The sequence below is a fragment of the Glycine soja genome, chromosome 20 (genome assembly GCF_004193775.1).
Source record: "Glycine soja cultivar W05 chromosome 20, ASM419377v2, whole genome shotgun sequence".
Lineage (NCBI taxonomy): Eukaryota > Viridiplantae > Streptophyta > Magnoliopsida > Fabales > Fabaceae > Glycine > Glycine soja.
Window position 1 is genome coordinate 2,473,054 of NC_041021.1, and position 18,924 is coordinate 2,491,977.

The 18,924-nt window shown below is 29.9% G+C and overlaps 2 protein-coding genes across 3 annotated transcripts; both read left to right on the forward strand.

Moving 5' to 3' along the window:
* Positions 1-426: 426 nt before the first annotated feature.
* On the forward strand, positions 427-4,883 carry LOC114403932 (pentatricopeptide repeat-containing protein At4g18520, chloroplastic-like). Of its 2 annotated transcripts, none has more exons than XM_028367170.1 (4): positions 427-824; positions 1,578-1,984; positions 2,329-2,497; positions 2,943-4,883. In XM_028367170.1, the coding sequence occupies exons 1-4, from the start codon at positions 677-679 to the stop codon at positions 4,718-4,720; spliced, it is 2,502 nt and encodes an 833-aa protein (XP_028222971.1). In that variant the 5' UTR covers positions 427-676; the 3' UTR covers positions 4,721-4,883. The 2 variants fall into 2 exon arrangements, with proteins under 2 accessions (XP_028222971.1, XP_028222972.1); XM_028367171.1 differs by having other exon boundaries at positions 429-824; positions 1,626-1,984.
* A 9,446-nt stretch (positions 4,884-14,329) lies between these two features.
* LOC114402816 (polygalacturonase-like) lies at positions 14,330-18,231 on the forward strand. Its single transcript, XM_028365499.1, has 4 exons — positions 14,330-14,953; positions 16,040-16,329; positions 16,492-16,720; positions 17,634-18,231. Exons 1-4 carry the CDS (start codon positions 14,492-14,494, stop codon positions 17,850-17,852), a joined length of 1,200 nt encoding a protein of 399 aa, XP_028221300.1. The 5' UTR covers positions 14,330-14,491; the 3' UTR covers positions 17,853-18,231.
* Positions 18,232-18,924: the final 693 nt, after the last annotated feature.

An 18,924-nucleotide genomic window follows, 5' to 3' on the forward strand; every position in this document is an offset into this window, starting at 1 on the left:
CAAAATATTCAATATTTATTAGGTTTAATTGTACTTTTTATCCGTAACTCTTTATTTTTTTTTGTTGAATTTTACCCAAATTTTGTTAATTTGACACATTCTATCCCATCTTCTAAGATTCTTGCAGATTTTAATCTCTGTCGTTTTATTTTTAATGTAATTGTACTTTTTAGCCTAACTTATCCCAATTTTTAAATTTTTTGAAAAATTTTACTACCAATTTTTATACATATCAATGAATAAATAATAAAGGATAAAATTTACAAATATTTTAAAAATTGAATAAAATTCGTCAAATATTAAAAATTAGGAATAAAAAATACACTTAAAGTATATTTATTACTAAGTGACATTGCTGAGGTGGCAGGCCTCCTTATCCCTGTCTGAACTCAGTTCACCTCCTTTTTCCCTCTAGATTTTTTTTTTGTTCTCCTTAGATACTCCATTCACTTCACTCTCCACTCCACACTTCCTTCCTATTTCCTACAACCTCAATCCAAAATCAATCCTATACTTAGATATTTTCCAACTTCTTCCAACTTTCAACCTCTTATTTGTTTTAAAGTTTTTTTATTCTTTTGGTTCACCTCCACCAGCTCAGGACTCAGAAGTAAAACACAAACCTTTTTTTGCCTCTTCCTTTTCCACCACAATCTCTTCTTTTTTTACTTAACACATGGAGTTACGCACCGCAATTCTTCAATCCTCTTCTTCGCTTCCTCCGAGGTTTCACACTCTCAAACCCACTCCAGATTTCGCCTTCCCCTTCTCATTATTCGTTTCAAACCCACTTCGACTTTCGTGTTTCACTTTTGTTTCCAAAGGTCAGTTTCTACATTTCAACTTCAATTTTTATCACATACCACTTTCTTTTTCTTTCTTTTTTTAGTTGTTTTCTGCATTATATATTATGTATTGTTGTTGGGATAGAAGTTAGGAAGATAAATAATAAATTAGAGGAAAAAAAACTAATTTAACCATTTTTTAGGAGGATTAGATTATGTAGTAACTTTTTTATTAACGGGCTTGTAAGGAATCAATATATGTACAAAGTTTTCACGGTTGAGATGTCTTTGTAACATTGAAATGTTATTACATTTTTAAAATTCTATTTTTGATTTCAATAGCTGCCGTCTTTAAGGCTTAGCAAAACTGTTTTGAAAATTGATCGACCAAATGAAAAAAATTGGAATTTTTAGAGGGTTCAAAATTATTTATAAATACAATTTTTAATAGGTTAAAGTATTCATTTGGTCCTTGTATTTGTCTCCATTCTAAGTTGTAGTCTTGTATGATAGAATGGTACGTTTTAGTTCCTAGACAATGTTTTTTTTTTTTGTAGCGGTTTATCATCGCCAAAAAGTTTTTGTAGCTTCATTAACATTGACTTTAGGAATCAAAGCTTAACTTTTATGCATATTAGGACTAAGACTTACAGTTTTCTCGTATAGGAATTGAAAGTTAAAATGAAGACAACTATAAGGACCAAATGAATATTTAACCTTCTTTATGCATTATGATGGGTTTATTTGCAACATAATTGTATTTGTCTCTCTTGAATTGATGGTGTGTGACAGGAGATGATCCTAATTCCTGTTATGCTAACTTGTTTCTTGGTCAAGCAGACCAGCAGCATTCCTTTCCAGTCACTGCACGCGACACAAGAGCAGTGCTGAATTGTATCAGTGAAGGGTTGTCATGTACCGGTGCCTCCAGTGGTGATTGTTCTTGTGATGATAAAAGGGATGATGATGAAGATGCCATGGGGTTCTTGAATAACTATGAAATGATCATTAGAGATTGTGACAAGCTAATTGAGGCTTTCATGGTTGACGAGAGAAATTGGAGGAGGCTGTTAGTTTTCAACAAAAAGTGGAATAATATTAGGCCCCATTTTTTTAGACACTGTCAGGATAAAGCAGACACAGAAGACAATCCGGTGACGAAGAACAAGCTGCTCTGGCTTGGAAAGAAGCTTAAAGAGGTCTGTCATTACTCCTTTGTTATTGAAATTCTATACCCATCACTCTTTCATTATGGTATTAGTGACTAAAGAAAAACAAGCTGGCACAATTCTATCTAACCTTTACCCCCACCCCCCCAAATAACTTTTCATTTCTCTTTAATGTAATCTACACACTTGTAGCTGTATTTCATTGCGTAATTATACTGTTTCCTACATCAATTAGAAAATAATGAAAGGGGGAAGATGTTTGAAATGTGATTAATGCAAGGAAACATTGTATATCTAGAGATTATACCATTCCTTTAAATTGTTGTCTATGGCTTCCGTAATGCACAAATTTATTCAATACTCCTGTTCTGCAGATAGATCAAGAGTTGCAGGGGCACAATGAACTTATCGAAATGATCAAAGGGAATCCATCTAAAATTTGTGAAATTGTCTCCAGCAGTCGTAAAGATTTCACAAAAGAATTTTTTATGCATCTTCATACAATAGCTGAATCTTATGGATACAATCTCGAAAGGCAAAATGGTGAGACTAAATGCTTTGAATTCTGAATTAGTGTTTTCTATAACAGTATATTTTGCTTTCAAATATTTGGTCACTCACTGAACTGAATGATATCCCTCCAGTTCAGAGCTTTTTTAATACTTCATTACTACAACTAAAATTAGATGCCGGTGCCTTCTATAATCAAATCATAGGTATTCTCCCACAGAATGATACTCCATTTTCATTCCCATTTCTCCAAAAATTCTTCCTTTAAAAACATAGCTCATCAAGTATTCATCTAGCTTAGTCTTAGCCTAGGTTAAACTGTGATAATATGCCTTTGGATTTTTGTGTCCTTGCAATATAGAGATCTTATTGTACTTGCCACATGTTAAGATTCAAGAAATTAATCAATTTAACTGGGTAGTTCTAACTTGCCTCTTCAATTAATTTGGTATTTGTCATCATATGTTTATGTGACAAGATTTGTTAAAGCTTTGGAACACGTGCTTGGCTGCTGTAAAAGTCTACGATGCTGCAACTGAAAGCATTGAGGCACTAAATGCTGCAGAGTTGAATTTCCAAGATATTATCAAGTCTCCCCCGGATGCTTTCTGCTGGAAGATAGACAATTTAGCTGAGAAAAGTCAATGCTTCAATCCAGAATTAGTAGCTCATTGGCTGCGATTGTGTTATAATATGGAAGAAGTAGGAAGGGTACACACAATTGTCTTGAAATTTTTTATACATCCAGTTACTTATGTAGATAATAATTTGATTTGTAGTTATTTAAGATTGGGCAAGTTAGCTCAGGCTCGTAGAGTGTTTGATGGAATGTCAAGAAAGAATACAGTTACGTGGACTGCTATAATTGATGGATATTTAAAATTTAACTTGGATGATGAAGCTTTTAAGTTATTTCAAGATTGTGTTAAACATGGTGTTCCAGCAAACAGTAAGATGTTTGTCTGTATCATGAATTTGTGTGGTAGAAGAGTGGATTTAGAGCTTGGGAAACAAATCCATGCTCGGATTTTGAAAAGCAGATGGAGGAATTTAATTGTTGACAATGCAGTTGTTCACTTTTATGCAAAATGTGGCAATATATCAAGTGCATTTCGAGCATTTGATTGTATGGCTGAGCGAGATGTAATATGTTGGACAACTATGATTACTGCTTGTTCCCAACAAGGGTTTGGACATGAAGCCTTGTCAATGTTGTCACAAATGCTAAGTGATGGGTTCTATCCTAATGAATATACTATATGTAGTGCACTAAAGGCTTGTGGAGAGAACAAAGCATTGAAATTTGGGACACAGCTGCATGGTGCCATAATAAAGAAAATCTGCAAGAGTGATGTTTTTATAGGAACTTCCCTAGTTGATATGTATGCAAAATGTGGAGTGATGGTGGATTCTAAAGTAGTGTTCGATAGAATGAGAATTAGAAATACAGCTACTTGGACTTCTATTATATCAGGATATGCTCGGAATGGGTTTGGTGAAGAGGCCACAAGCTTCTTTCGATTAATGAAGATGAAAAGAATACATGTTAATAAGTTGACAGTTTTAAGTGTCTTGATGGCTTGTGGCACAATTAAGTCTTTGCTATTTGGAAGAGAAGTTCATGCACAGATAATTAAAAGTAATATCCATACCAACATATATGTAGGAAGCACTTTGGTATGGTTCTATTGCAAATGTAAAGAATACTCCTATGCTTTCAAGGTGCTCCAATATATGCCTTTCAGGGATGTTGTTTCATGGACTGCCATTATCTCTGGTTGTGCCAGGCTCGGGCTTGAACATGAGGCTCTGGAGTTTTTGCAGGAAATGATGGAAGAAGGCGTGTTGCCTAATTCCTATACTTACTCGTCAGCCTTGAAAGCTTGTGCAGAACTGGAAGCTCCAATTCAAGGAAAGTTAATTCATTCCTACGCGAGCAAGACCCCTGCCTCGTCTAATGTATTTGTAAACAGTGCTTTAATATATATGTATTCAAAATGTGGATATGTTGCTGATGCTTTTCAAGTTTTTGACAACATGCCGGAGAGGAATGTGGTTTCTTGGGAATCCATGATATTGGCTTATGCAAGGAATGGGCATGCTAGAGAGGCTCTGAAGCTCATGCATAGAATGCAAGCTGAAGGTTTTGTGGTGGATGATTATATCCATACAACAGTTATTAGTGCATGTGGAGGCGTTGAGCATGGAGACATTCATCAGGATAGTGAGTATTCTTCACATTACTTGCATTCCTAGTAATCTTCTACAAGATAGGAGCATCAATGAACATTGTAGAACAAGTGAATGTACTAATTATAGCAGCTAAAGGATAATGTATAGGCAGTAGATGAGGATGATACATAGTGATTTTTTGTAACAATGTGCCACCAAATGCTAGTAATGGCCTTCTTTTGTTTTCTTTGCATCTACCCTTAATGTAAAAGATTTAACATGATGAGAAAATGAAAATGAAAAAGGAATACCTCAATCACTTAATGATCAAATGGGTTTCTATGAGTGACATTGCCTAAGAAAGACTACATTTATGATGAAGGATGCTGCTCTCAAAAATAATATCTTTATGTATGTGTTTTATATTGTATTGGGTTATATACACCTTTACTATAATCCTAAAGCAAACTGTTTATATATTCATGTACTCTCAAATCCTGATTCTAAGACATGTTAAAGAGTAGTATTCCGTTTTCCTTTCTAGTCCTAGTGCACAATTCTTGTTTGCTTAAATGGTCTCGACAGCTTTTGGATCTTGTGATGAAATTTTCATATATGGCTGTAGAATAACCATGTTTAACTGATTGGAACTCCATAAATCCTACACATCTAAAAGCAGAAGAGGCTTTGAAAATCATCTGCACAGGCAAGGTGTGTGTACAATGAGTTTGATATCCAACATTAATTTTTTCACTGGGAAAATAAAATTTTACTTTCTCCAAAATTACGTTGGTCATTTGGATGGCATTTAAAATTGATTTTGAATCACATGCACTGAATCATGTTGATTTTCACGGTAACACATGTTTGGTTGCAAAATTGTGGTGAGCAAGATCAATCCGTTGCATAGATCATTGATTCTATATGTGGAACTTCCAAGTTATATTTTGCTTTCACTTCAAAAGTCACTTTAATTTATCAACCATACAAAATAAAAATAAAATGATTCTTTTAAAATTTTCCAAAATGATTTGGTGAAGGAGATTTTGAGTGTTTGCGAAATGGAATGAGTATGTAAAGTTTATATCTTAAGAAAGAAGGATAGATTTAAAAATAAAAAGGCTGTCAGGTCTTGTGTAAGTTAGAGAACCGAAGAAGATGGAATATTAACTTGACCATATTTTCTGAAGATGCATGTTATTCTTCCAAAGTATGGCAGGACACAATGAAGGAACACCATTAATGATTAAGGGAAACAATTGAGCTTGTAGTAAAATTTTCATATGGATAAATTGTTAGAGAAAATGTATCGTATGCTCAAGCTGTAAAAGATGGAATGATCAATCTGGAATGTGAATTACATTTCAGAATGATGACATATATTGGCTTTAGGAATGATGATTCCGAAAGATAAAAATAAAAAATAAAAAAAATTGGAAAAGGTACAAGAAACAACTTGGAGGTGATGGAAGCAACAACCTTATAGGGCTACCACATTATAAAGAAAAGTCTTAACAATTTGATGTTCATTTTAAAGCAAAATAGGGCAAGATGCATGGGATGCGTTTTCCTTTCCTATCTGTGCTCCTGCTAAGAATGCGGCAAGTGGGAGCTTAGGGTTGTGTTTTGGATAGATGAAAACGAAAACTTTAATCCAATCCTATCCATCTAAGAATTGAGAAATCTATGGGAATATGCCTCATTTTTATTTTTTTCTTATAATTTAATGTATTTAGTTATATTTTAAAATAAATCATATATTACAGTATTAATTATATTTAATTTAAATATTATATAGAAATTAATATATAGTTAGAATATTAAATATAAAAATTCTAAAAATTAAATATGAATTTCAACTTTATTAATTTTTTTTTTTACTTTTTGCAAGATCGTTTTTAAAAACATGTTGAAATTAAAACAGGAAGACGTTGTATTTCATGTTAAAAATAATAAACATTTATTACTTTTTATGATTATATACAAATAATGAAAACTAATTTAATTAATTTTAATCTTAGTAATCTATTTTAATAATTTTATATATGATATTACCAAACACGTGCGAATCACCTTACATAAGATTATTTCATGTTAATTAGATTTATATGTCACACGTATTGATTTTATTCAATTCTAATAAGATTATCTTCCGTGAAAAAAACAAAACATGTTGTATAGACAACAAACAATAATCCAGTATATGGTTAAAGCTCACTTCTTTCATACTGGCATCTATTGCTTCCGCTTCCACCAATAACATGTCCAAACCTTGAAAAAAAATCCAAACTCAACCAACAAATTTCCAAAAACGGCCTTGACTTGATTATTGTGAGTTAACTTTATTGGCAAGTTATACATAAGGTCTCAATGAAACTTGCGGCATATTCCTACGATAGATTAAGCAATTAACTTCCCATAGTTCATGCATGCATCTAGCTTGTATAGGTTATAGTACGAAGAAACCCCCACGTGGTAAGCATTATGAACAGTATGGTCAATTATAGATATAAGAAATTAAGGTGAGCTTCAATTGAACATTGAACAGTGCTAATTAATGGTTATTATTTTCTTCCCAGGATCAATAATCAAGCATGCATGCTTACAGCACGCAATTGACTTACCACTATTTGGGATTTGTCTTCAACAAAAAGTAACACATTCTTTCGGTAACGACACCTAACCCACTTCGATCGACTCCTACCTTGAACAGTGATGAAGATCTATTGTACTTGTTTACAAGTGCTGCAAGTGTTACGAATTCCTAGAATTGACAAAAAAAAGTGTACGTGTGAATTAATACATGAGAAACATGCATCTGTGTATATGTAATATCCCCCCAAATAAATGACTTCTATTTTGATTTTGTGACTCAAATTCCATTTTTATTGGTAACATTGGGTAGAGATCTTGACGAGGTTCCTTGAAATTCAAAACCTAGCAAAAACCAACATGGAGATTGATTGAAAAAATCAAACATGCATAAATGATATTTCCTACAAAATAATTTTAGTATGAAAAGGGATAAAAAGGATAGACTGACAAACAAGAATATGCATGACCATACACGGATAGATGAATAAAAGTTAATTGAAGAAAAAAATCAGACAGTGTTTAATTGAAGAAAATTACATTCAATACTTTTTTATTTATTTTATTTTATATGAACATAATTATATTTAGTTTTGATGCGCACGTAAAAAAGAAATTCAAATCAATCTTCACCATTAAAGAATATTATAATATAATAGTGTTAAAAAATTTGTACACAAGAATTAAAACAAAATTTAATAGTGACTAATGTTAAGTTTGTACAAGTGAAATTAGGTTTGAATATCTTAAGTAAGATTTTATGATTGAATTTTAGATAGAAAAAATGTAATTGAAAAAGGATTGAACAGGCTATATAATTTTTTGTGTAATGATTAAAACAAAATTGGCCAAACTAATTAAAAAAGGAATTTCGATCTGCTCTTTACTTCTATCAATTAAAATTCTTTTCCTTTGAGCAAATTATGAAAAATCAACGTGGACAATCCATAGAGTCACACTGTTCATACTATTTATCAACTTTCAAAATCAAAAATAGTGGCAAGTCATAATCAAGTCTTGAATTGAAGCATATATACGAGATATGTTATGCATATATCATAAATGAATTTTGATGAACACTTATCAAGGGAAAACATGGGTGCAATTGAACTTCCGAAGATCATGTGTCCAAACCTATAATATATAGACTAGTGCTATATTTGCGAGCTACGGAGCTAGTCAACGAAAATCACATGGCTCCACAAACTATAATTGCCTTAAACAAGGAACCCTGAAACAAGCTTGCGTATGTACGTATAGTATCAATTTGAACGCCAACAAAACGATTATACACACAAGAATTTTGATGTGATCGATGTGGCTTATATGCTTTGCCGCAGACAAAGTTCATCTCCAAACAGAACATGTGAGCCCTCTCAAATATCTGATATATAGCGGCTCATCTCCTGCATGCGCACGCAATACCGTCATTTTAAATGACATGATAGTTAAATTATTATAAATCCTGTCACATGATCTTCTTTCAATTCACAAGAATTAAAAAAATTACAAAGATTACACCACAATCATAGTAACATGTAAATATATTTTCTGTTTACAAACTTGATCTTGAGTTATTTTGTAATTGAGGTGAATATTAGGATATCCATATTTACATATCCATCTTCATTAAAGTTCATACAATGTATATTATTGACTATTTGAATCAACTTATATATGATTGTTTCAATTTAATTATTTATCTTGGGTTCAAGAATTGATATGTATCTGTCTGTCTTAAGTATTTAGAGAAAGAATTTTGTTGATTAGAGTAATCATACCAGATTTGAATAGAATTGCCCCTAAAAGAAGTAGAAGATACATATAACTTATGAAAAAAAAAATGTACTTGTATAGTTGTATTCATATCTATATTAAGCAAATAATTATTCTACTCGACCTGTGAGTAATTTTTGCTAGTACTAATTAGATCCATTATCTGTTACAATTTCTAATTATCTTCGGTGGTGGTGCTAAGCACGGTCGAGATGAGCAAACCCGCCCAAGGTTCATTTGTAGAGGGCACCATTTTTTTTATTTAGGTTATATAACTATTAAAAATATATAATTTAATAAATTATATTAAAAATTTATGAAGATAGAACAATTAGCAGTAATTTTTAGAGTAATAATTACCATTAATTAGTTAACTAATAGGTGATATTTCAAGTTCTTAAAAAACGAAAATAAAAAAAATTGAAACTCATTTAAAATATCACAATTCTTATGATCTTAATGATGAATTCTATTTGAAGAATTAAAAGACATTAGACATGTTTCAACAATTGAATCAAAATAAAATTTTATGATATTGCATTCTTTGAAAATATTTAATTGTTTTTCAAAGGCACGTACAACTTATAAAATAATATTAATTATTTTTGTTATTGTGGCATTTACCAAAAGGAGTTTATTAAAATAGAAATGATTAAAATCCTATATTGTTATCTACGCTGCCTCCGGACTAAAATATAAGAAGAAGAAAAAAATCTGTGATAAACTAAAATATAAACAAATTTTAATTAATTCTCTCTTATTTAGTGGTACCATCTCTAAAATATCATTAATTGAAGTTTTATTTCTAACAATCTTTTCTTTATTAATCTTATGCAATTAAATGTGGATACTTTAGCAAATGGATTGATTTCTTTTTTGTCTAAATCTCAGGTGTCATTTTAGTCCTATGCAATCAAATGTGGATACTTTAGGAAACGAATTGATTTTTTTATATCGCATATATTTTTTTACAGGAGACCATCATATTTGACTTGGTTAGGATCCTTATGAGTGGTAAAATTATTTTTCTAAGTATTTAACACATTTGTATATTTAAGACTTGAATTTAAGATCTCTCATTAAGCTGAAACAACTTAACTTAAATGTTAGTTGATCTACGTGCTTGATGATTATTTTTCTTTTAAAGATTATAAAAAATAATTAAGTTAACTTATTTTCTTAATGGACGTGAACCGGTTTTTCTTTCTTTCTTATATTTCAAAAGGTAGATTAATTAAATAGTCTTATATTGATTTCTATTAAAAATATTTTTTTTAAATAATTACAAACGTATTATTAATAATTTTGCAACGAAAAATGCAAGAGAAACAATATTCAAAAGATTATAAGGGCATAATTTTCTGGGTTTATCCATGAAAAAAAAATCTCAGAACCGATCTGATTACCTTGAATTCTCTCATCATTTTACATTAAAAAAAATTTAATTTGATCCGTTATAGGATGGTACAATTGAGAAGCAGAGAGAATGTGATGTAGAGTCAAAATTTTGCTCGCATAAAAATCCACTAGAATAACTTATAGGAGTAAAATATTGGACCACACATTCTCTAGTTTCCATGAAACAATCCCAAACATGTAGAAAAAGCTTATCCATAAGGAATAATGTGAATATCAAGATTCAAGCGTCTGTAGATCTTGCAGCGTAAGTTATTCCTCGGACAATGTGAGTATGAATCCTAGCGAGTTAATCGCTCGCCAATGCTCAACCAGAAACATGCATACTCCACTTTGTCATCTCGAAATCCATTAATTATGTGTTCACCCAAGTCTTTCAATATTATTCTGGTTAAATATTTATTTTTGTTTAATTCTAATTTTTTATGAACAAATATTCATCATTATAATATTAATTTTATTATTAGGATCGAATCCATAATTTTTCTCTCATTTCTTTCTTCCTTAATCATTTAGTCAACTTCATATCTTCGTTTAATCTATAATTTTTTACTTTTCAACTAATTTTTCAATTAATTTTAGCTGTTTAAAAAAATTAATGAAAATTAAAAAGTTAGTTCATAATTAAAAAATTAACTTATAAGTATTTGATAAAATTAGTTAAAAAGTTTAAAATGATTAAAAAATAATATAATCATAATTTATTTTTAAAAAATTGATAAATATATTAAAAATTAAAAAAATATAAAAAACTAAAAATTACTTCAAGTAACATCTAAAAAAATCATTAAAAATTACTAAAAAATTATAAAAAAACTTTATTTACTAAATATTCAAATAATTTTTTTAACTAATAATAAAAATATAAAACTAACTAAAATATCTTCTTCAACATATTTTTTTATCTCTTTCAACAAAATTCTCCCCTGCAAACACATTCAAGAATCAAACTTCCGCTTCCATAACACTGTCGATTTTATTTTACCAATATAATACTGTCGAATACTCATTGAACTATTGGAGTATACAGTGTGTGCACGAGACAGAATCTCATATGTAGTTAGAGTATATTTGAATTATAGTATATGATTATATACACTACGTTAACTCCGGAAAATGAGTATGAAATGATGGCGTGATTTAGGCTTTTTAACTAGATGCCATGTCCGCAACCTACGAAATACGAATGCCACATCACATTATTGGTGATTTCCTTGTTTTGTCGTAATGAAATAATGTCTAATTTTTTCTTTTGAATTTCAAGCAATCATACATACTTCCTTCAGTCTTTCTTATAAGTTATCAGTACTGAAAAAATTATATATATCACGTTTATTTATTAAAAATAATATAATTTCATGTTGTTTCTAATTAAAAATATATATTTTTTAAATTATCTTTCATTAAATTTTGATGTCATACATAAAAAAATCTTTGGTCATGTTGGACAAAATATTTTAGTTAACTTTTTATTATTTTTTACTAGAAAAGTTTATTTTGTTTTAAGTAAACAATTTTTTTTTAGAAATTTCTAAGTAATTTCTAATAATTTTTTAAATGCTACTTAGGTTATGTTAGATAAAACTGACTAAAAAATTAATTAGAAATTAAAAAATTAATTTATTAAATTAAAAATATTCAATAAAATTAAGTATCGAAGTAGATAAAAAATATAAAATGATTGAAAAATAATAATAATAATAATAATAATTTATTTAAAAAATGGTAACAAAAAATATGAATAAATATCGAGGATAAAAATGAAAAAAAGTATAAAAAGCTAAGTAAAAAACTAATTTTTGTTAAAAAAAGTTATTTCAAGTAGCGTTTCAAAGAAATAAAAACTTATCAGAAACTATTATAAAAATTTTGATTACTGAATAATCAATTAAGTTTTTCAACCAGTAAAAAAGATTAGAAATTAACTAAAATATTTTGTCAAACGTGACCATATTTTTTTCATTTTTATCTTCAATATATTTATTTATTTTTTATTGTTACCTGTTTTAGATACATCATGATTTTATTATTTTTTTCATTTTTTTAACTATTTCAATAACTTATTTTACTGAACACTTTTATTATAATAAGTTATTTTTTCAATTTTCAGTATGTTTTCAGTTTTTAGCTTGTTTTATTAAAAATATCTTAAATGAATAGTATTTTAAAAATAATCTTATTAAATAAAACATAAATAATTAAAATTTATTTATATTTAAAATAAAAAAATAAAAAAAATATTTTTTATATTCAAAACCGAAAGAAATATATAGTAAAACTACTATTTGTTCTCCGATATTTACAACTAAAGTTTTTCCTTCATCTCCCACTTTCCAATCTAATTAGTAGCAATTACCATATACCAGCACATCACACTATCTTGCAAGATATGTCCTAAATATGCTCATTGTTTTCTTCTCCCTCAACATGATTCGCTCCCTTTTCTCATTAGTAGTAATTAATAGAATAGAACCGTATATAATTACATATTCTCCACACGGCCACATAGAAATACAATAGATAAGTCAGTACTTTCTATATTTTCATCTCTCTTCGATCTTTCCTCCACTTCGCCTTCATTTATTGTTAGCTAAGTCTTCCTTTTTGGTAGACCTTTGTGATGCAACCCTTGAATTAAACCAATGCATTTGCCTAAATAATAAATAAAAAAGTAATGGTCTTAAAGGTTTATTTTATAAAGATATTGATCAACTTTATTTAATCTAACCATAAATTATGGATAATTTTTTTTTAATCTAACCATAAATTTAATCGACTTAATTTTAATATATTATAAAAGTAAAAAGAGCTTCGCATTAATATTTAGTGTTATATCATTTAATGAGAATATTTTTATATGAAAGAAAAATATTTATTTTATGTTATTAACCAATTAACTAATTATTTATAAAATTAAACTTATTTATGTCTATAACATCTATATCTATTTTTTATATTATCATATTGACGCAGAATATCTACAAGGCATAAATGACTTATTGGTATTTACATATAATATATATATATATATATATATATATATATATATATATATATATATATATATATATAAAAGTAAAAATGAACTTGAAAATAAGTGTTAAAAATAGAATTTAGTCTTAATTTCAATTTTATATTAGTATTAATTTATTATTATAATGTCTATTCAAGATTTCTAATTAATTGTTGCATTGAGAAAAATAATGAATGTAATATTCAACCATATTATTTTATTTGATCAAATATTATATTAATATTTAATTAGTTATGTTATATGTAATAAACACTACAATTAATATATTTTAAATAAATTGATGGTCGAATAACATTAAATATTATATTAATGGAACGTAATAAATATAATGTACGTTTATTGAACATACTGTATGACTTTTCATATCTCTATATTTTGTTTAAAATGTATATACTAAAATATCAGTTAAAAATTAGTTCTTACAGTATTTGTATAAACCTCAAAACAAGAAGAAACCACATTTTGATGTCTCATTTTAATCAACCTTCATGAAACAGTACTTTTGACACATACAGAAGATAAATCATAAATGTTGCAGTAACCATTCACTGGATTAAATTAAATTAACCTCTCTTTCTTTGCCTCTTCCGAAAAATGTTAAAAGCGATAAAAGGAAATTAAGATAATGAAACAATTAAAAAAAGGAAAGGAGCACGCAAAGGTCACTTCCGGTAAAACAGGCCCTCTTATCTAACTCAAAAGTTCGGCACGACTTTTACTTTCTTTCCATTTCATTTAAGACGTTCAATTATTTATTCCTTGTTACATAAAATATCATAGCATTTTTTTTAGTACATAAAATATCATATATTTTTATAGTACTAATTGACAAGACATGGAACAAACTAAATAACCTGCACAATGCGTTGCCCTCAAATCCTTAGCTATAAATACCCTTCACAGACCGTTCCAACTCCCATCTCACACCTCCTTCTTCACCACTTGCACCACTCCAATATCTTCCAACTTCTCTCATCACTACTCCCACGTTCATAATCAAATCATCTTCAACACTTAACCAAAATTTCCAAAAAAAAATGACAAACCCAACACCAAAACCTAGTCCTAGTCTTCTTATTACCCTTCGTGTGATCTTAGGTTGTTGGTTGTGTTCATCCGTTGCATTTGGAGCCACCTACAATGTGGTCAATTTTGGAGCCAAATCCGATGGCAAAACGGACTCAACCAAGGCATTTCTCAATGCATGGTCCAAAGCTTGTGCTTCTACCAACCCTGCCTCAATTTACGTGCCACAAGGAAAATTCTTGCTTAAAAGTGTGACTTTCAATGGGAAATGTAACAACAAGGGTATTTCTATAACCATTGATGGCACTTTGGTGGCTCCTTCGGATTATAGTGTCACCGGAAGCGCCGGTACGTGGTTGGAATTCGAGCGTGTCGACGGCGTTTCGATTCGCGGCGGGGTGCTTGACGGCCAAGGCACTGCCTTGTGGGATTGCAAGAACTCCGGCAGAGGAAACTGCCCCAGCGGAGCCACGGTATGTTTAATTAATTAATTAATTTCAATTTCATGCATTGAACATATATTATCGTTGACACAATTAACTACTTGCTCCCATTTTTATTTTTTAATTTGATGTTGGAGGTGGAGTTGGACTTGGTGATTAATTAGCGAGAGTTTGTTTAGTGGGGGAGATTAATTCATGGAACGGTTTGCAACTGCTCAGTGTGGTTGCTAGAAGTTGAAGCAAATATCAAGCGAGGAGTTAGTCATAACATACTAATAATAATAATTACTAATAAATAATAATAGGTTATGGTTGCTAGCCAGAAGAAGTTGAAGCAAATATCAAACGAGGAGTTAGTCACTGTATATGCCATACAAGTAATTGATAAATAACTAAAGGTTATGTGGTTAGTTTGCTAGAAAAAAATGATGCTGCATGTATGTGGGGCATGGACTTATTGATAATTTGCCTCTCACCCATTTTCTTTTTAACATACAATTGTATTATCTACGTTATAAGAGACGTTTTTTTTTGTTACACGTTAGGAGACTGGCTTGCACATTCAATCTAAATATAATACATCAAAATCAAAAGATATATGAATGTCGAATAATAATATAAAGGATGTTCCTTGTAGTGCCATTAAAACCACAAAAGATCATTTTATTATTATTATTATTATTATTATTAATATTTTATTATTATTATAAAATGATTTTCTTACACTCGACCAATCATTTATTGAGTTTAACTCTACGTACGGTTAATATGCTTTTTAAATTAATTATTGTAAAAAAAATCAATAAATCTATTATATATGACAATTTGTGAATTTGTGATAGATACTATTTTTTCTTCTCATGCATATATAATAAAATTGATAATTTTAGTATTAATTAATTAATTTAGAACTCGTCCATCTAAATTAATCATTTCATAATGTAATTTCTACATCAATTCTACAATATTTAATATTCTTATTACTATTATTAAACCAAGTCTACTAAACACCATGTTTCTCTTGGCTCTTTGTATGCAATAAATTAATTATTCGTAAATTTTATAAAGTAAAGGAGAATTTGAGCTAACCGTAGTTTTGTTATGTTGTGTGTTTAGACACTGGCGTTCACCAACTCCAATAACATTGCCATCGGTGGGTTGACCTCAATGAACAGTCAAATGTTCCACATAGTGTTCAATGGATGCCAGAACGTGAAGCTGCAAGGAGTGAAGGTCCTGGCCGACGGAAACAGCCCCAACACTGACGGCATCCATGTACAAATGTCGTCCCACATCACCATCCTCAACTCAAAAATCCGGACCGGCGATGATTGCATCTCCGTCGGTCCCGGAACCACTAACTTGTGGATTGAAAACATTGCTTGTGGACCAGGACATGGAATAAGGTAATATTTTTTGTTAATGACCAAAATGAGATTTGAATCTAAGACCTTTATGCATTTAAGAATGTTGTTCCGTGTTATTAGCGGATTATAGGTGTTGACATACTTATTATTATTATCTTTATGATAATGTTAATAGTTGAAATTGTTGATTGGATTTTGCAGCATTGGAAGCTTGGGAAAGGATTTGAAGGAAGCCGGTGTACAAAATGTGACAGTTAAAACTGTTACATTTACTGGGACTCAAAATGGTGTTAGAATAAAGACATGGGGGAGACCCAGTAACGGATTTGTGAGGAACGTCCTTTTCCAAGACGCAATCATGGTCAATGTTGAAAACCCCGTTATAATTGACCAAAATTACTGCCCAAATAACAAGGGCTGCCCCGATCAGGTATGTAAATTGGAATTTGGAACAACACATTTATTAGTTTAAGATCTCATATAGGCTTCTAATGGGCCTAGAGGTTGTAGTATCTCCTGGACCCTGAGGTTAAGAAAAGAAAAAAAGTTGAATAACTATTAGGCCTCTTTGGATATATATAGTTCAGTTAATTAAACACTTATTGAATAACTATTATCATATAGTAAGCTGTTATGAATAAGTCACTTTTATAATTCAAGTAGAAATAAGATTAAATTGGTTTTATATACATGATAAGTTAATATGAAACTCCAATTCCCATTAGAGAATATTCCCTCCCTTCACTTTTATAAGAAAAAAAAAACTTATATCACACCTAGGGAAAAAGGATTATACATAGTGTAAAAAACTTGTATTATCATTTAATCACAATTCACTTTGACTTTTAAGATAAATAATTTAAAAGTCTTATTAATGATTAATTGTGAATTTGTGATTTGGTGACTGTGTAAAAATTATTTTGCACAATGAGGGCATCACTATTAAATTCTCATATTTATTAAGAAAATTAGTTTAATTCATTAAATTGTGTTATTTTTAATTAAAAAACAACTTTTTTCCTAAATTATCCTTTATTGAAAGTTAATTGATATTAAGCACAAACTCCTTTATTAAATGAAGGGTATTTTGAACATACATTAAATAATATGAAAGTGGTTAAATTTTATTTATATTTAAAAATAAAAAAATTATATATATATATATATATATATATATATATATATATATAATATTCTTATAAAAGAAAACGGAGGAAGAGTATAAATAAATTCTTCCAGCCACATCCTAAAATGAATCGGAAAATCATTATGATAAAAATGAGCTGATTTTGTTTTTAATGTTTGATTATTATTTTTCATACCCAAATAAATTAATGTAACAGGCTTCTGGAGTCAAAGTGAGTGATGTGACATACCAAGACATTCATGGAACATCTGCCACCCATGTTGCTGTGAAATTTGATTGCAGTTCCAAGTACCCATGTAATGGGATAAAGTTAGAGGATGTGAAGCTCACTTACAAGAACCAACCAGCCCTAGCTTCGTGCAACCATGCTGGTGGAGCAGCATTGGGTTCGGTTCAACCAGAGAGTTGCTTTTAGAGCAAAAAAATTACTATATGCACAAAAAAATAAAAAATAATTACTAAGCAAAGATTCTAAGTGGAATCACTATGATTGTCCCTAGAGTCATAGGACAAGATAGGCATATACAATGTATCACTATGTTTTTTGTTTTTATGAGAAGTGTGAGGAATGGATGTATCATCATGTTGTAGTTTCAGACGTTTTGTAGTTTTGGGTTTGTTGCCTGATCCTGAGGCGTTTGTAGCCCATTGGGCTACGGTGGGGCCTGGTCTTATAATTGTTATAGACCGTATGTGCTCCGATTTTCTATTACATGATTGTATTTCTATAAAATATACAAATATATGTAGTAAACAAAAAGTTCATGTGTTAATGTATATTGGATTTTATAGTAGTTTTATGTTTTCTTGTGATGTATTAAATTATATATTTATTAGCCTATTTTAAATGCTTTACTACAAATAGGTTATTAGGATAAGTTAATAAAAAATTTCAAAAACATAAAGCGCTTAAAACTTATAGGCAAAATTATATTTTTGGTTTCTTTAGTTGTCTCCAATTTCGATTTTAGTTTCCTTCAAATTTATTCATGAATTTAGTCTCCCAATTATGTCGGTGCGTCATTTTAACCGAGTGTGGTAATTACCTCAACCTTGGTAATTACCCGAAGCAAATTAAAAGTCCCTAAGCTTATCTGAGACGCATGAGGTGTTGGCGGTCATTGTTGACGGTGGTTTTCCTTGAGAATTTGGGCTTCCATTTTAGTGGAAGTCGTCATCACTTGGTTTATGAACGAGGGGAGGTGTGGAAGGTTTGTTACTTTCTGCACGTGTGGATCACAATAGTTGTAGGGAGATGGAACGTCAATATTTTTGCAAGTAAGTTAGGTTATTTTATTGAAGTTTTCTTTATATTACCATGGCAGATGGTTGTGGTCCCTTTGTGGGATTTTTTTGTTGATGCGGTCCACGATTTGTTTTCCAGTGTTTATTTTTTATTCAGGTGTTGGACTCCACGAGGTGTGTGTTGGCTTTTGTTTTCTTGTGGTCTGTTATGTCTTCCTCGCGGTTTTTGCTTTTGTTTTTGT

Coding starts and splice junctions, on each gene's coding strand:
- LOC114403932 (XM_028367170.1), top strand. CDS start 677: ATGGAGTTACGCACCGCAATTCTTCAATCCTCTTCTTCGCTTCCTCCG. Junction 1,985..2,328: donor TTGGAAAGAAGCTTAAAGAG/GTCTGTCATTAC, acceptor CCTGTTCTGCAG/ATAGATCAAGAGTTGCAGGG. Junction 2,498..2,942: donor CAATCTCGAAAGGCAAAATG/GTGAGACTAAAT, acceptor TTATGTGACAAG/ATTTGTTAAAGCTTTGGAAC.
- LOC114402816 (XM_028365499.1), top strand. CDS start 14,492: ATGACAAACCCAACACCAAAACCTAGTCCTAGTCTTCTTATTACCCTT. Junction 14,954..16,039: donor ACTGCCCCAGCGGAGCCACG/GTATGTTTAATT, acceptor TTGTGTGTTTAG/ACACTGGCGTTCACCAACTC. Junction 16,330..16,491: donor GGACCAGGACATGGAATAAG/GTAATATTTTTT, acceptor TGGATTTTGCAG/CATTGGAAGCTTGGGAAAGG.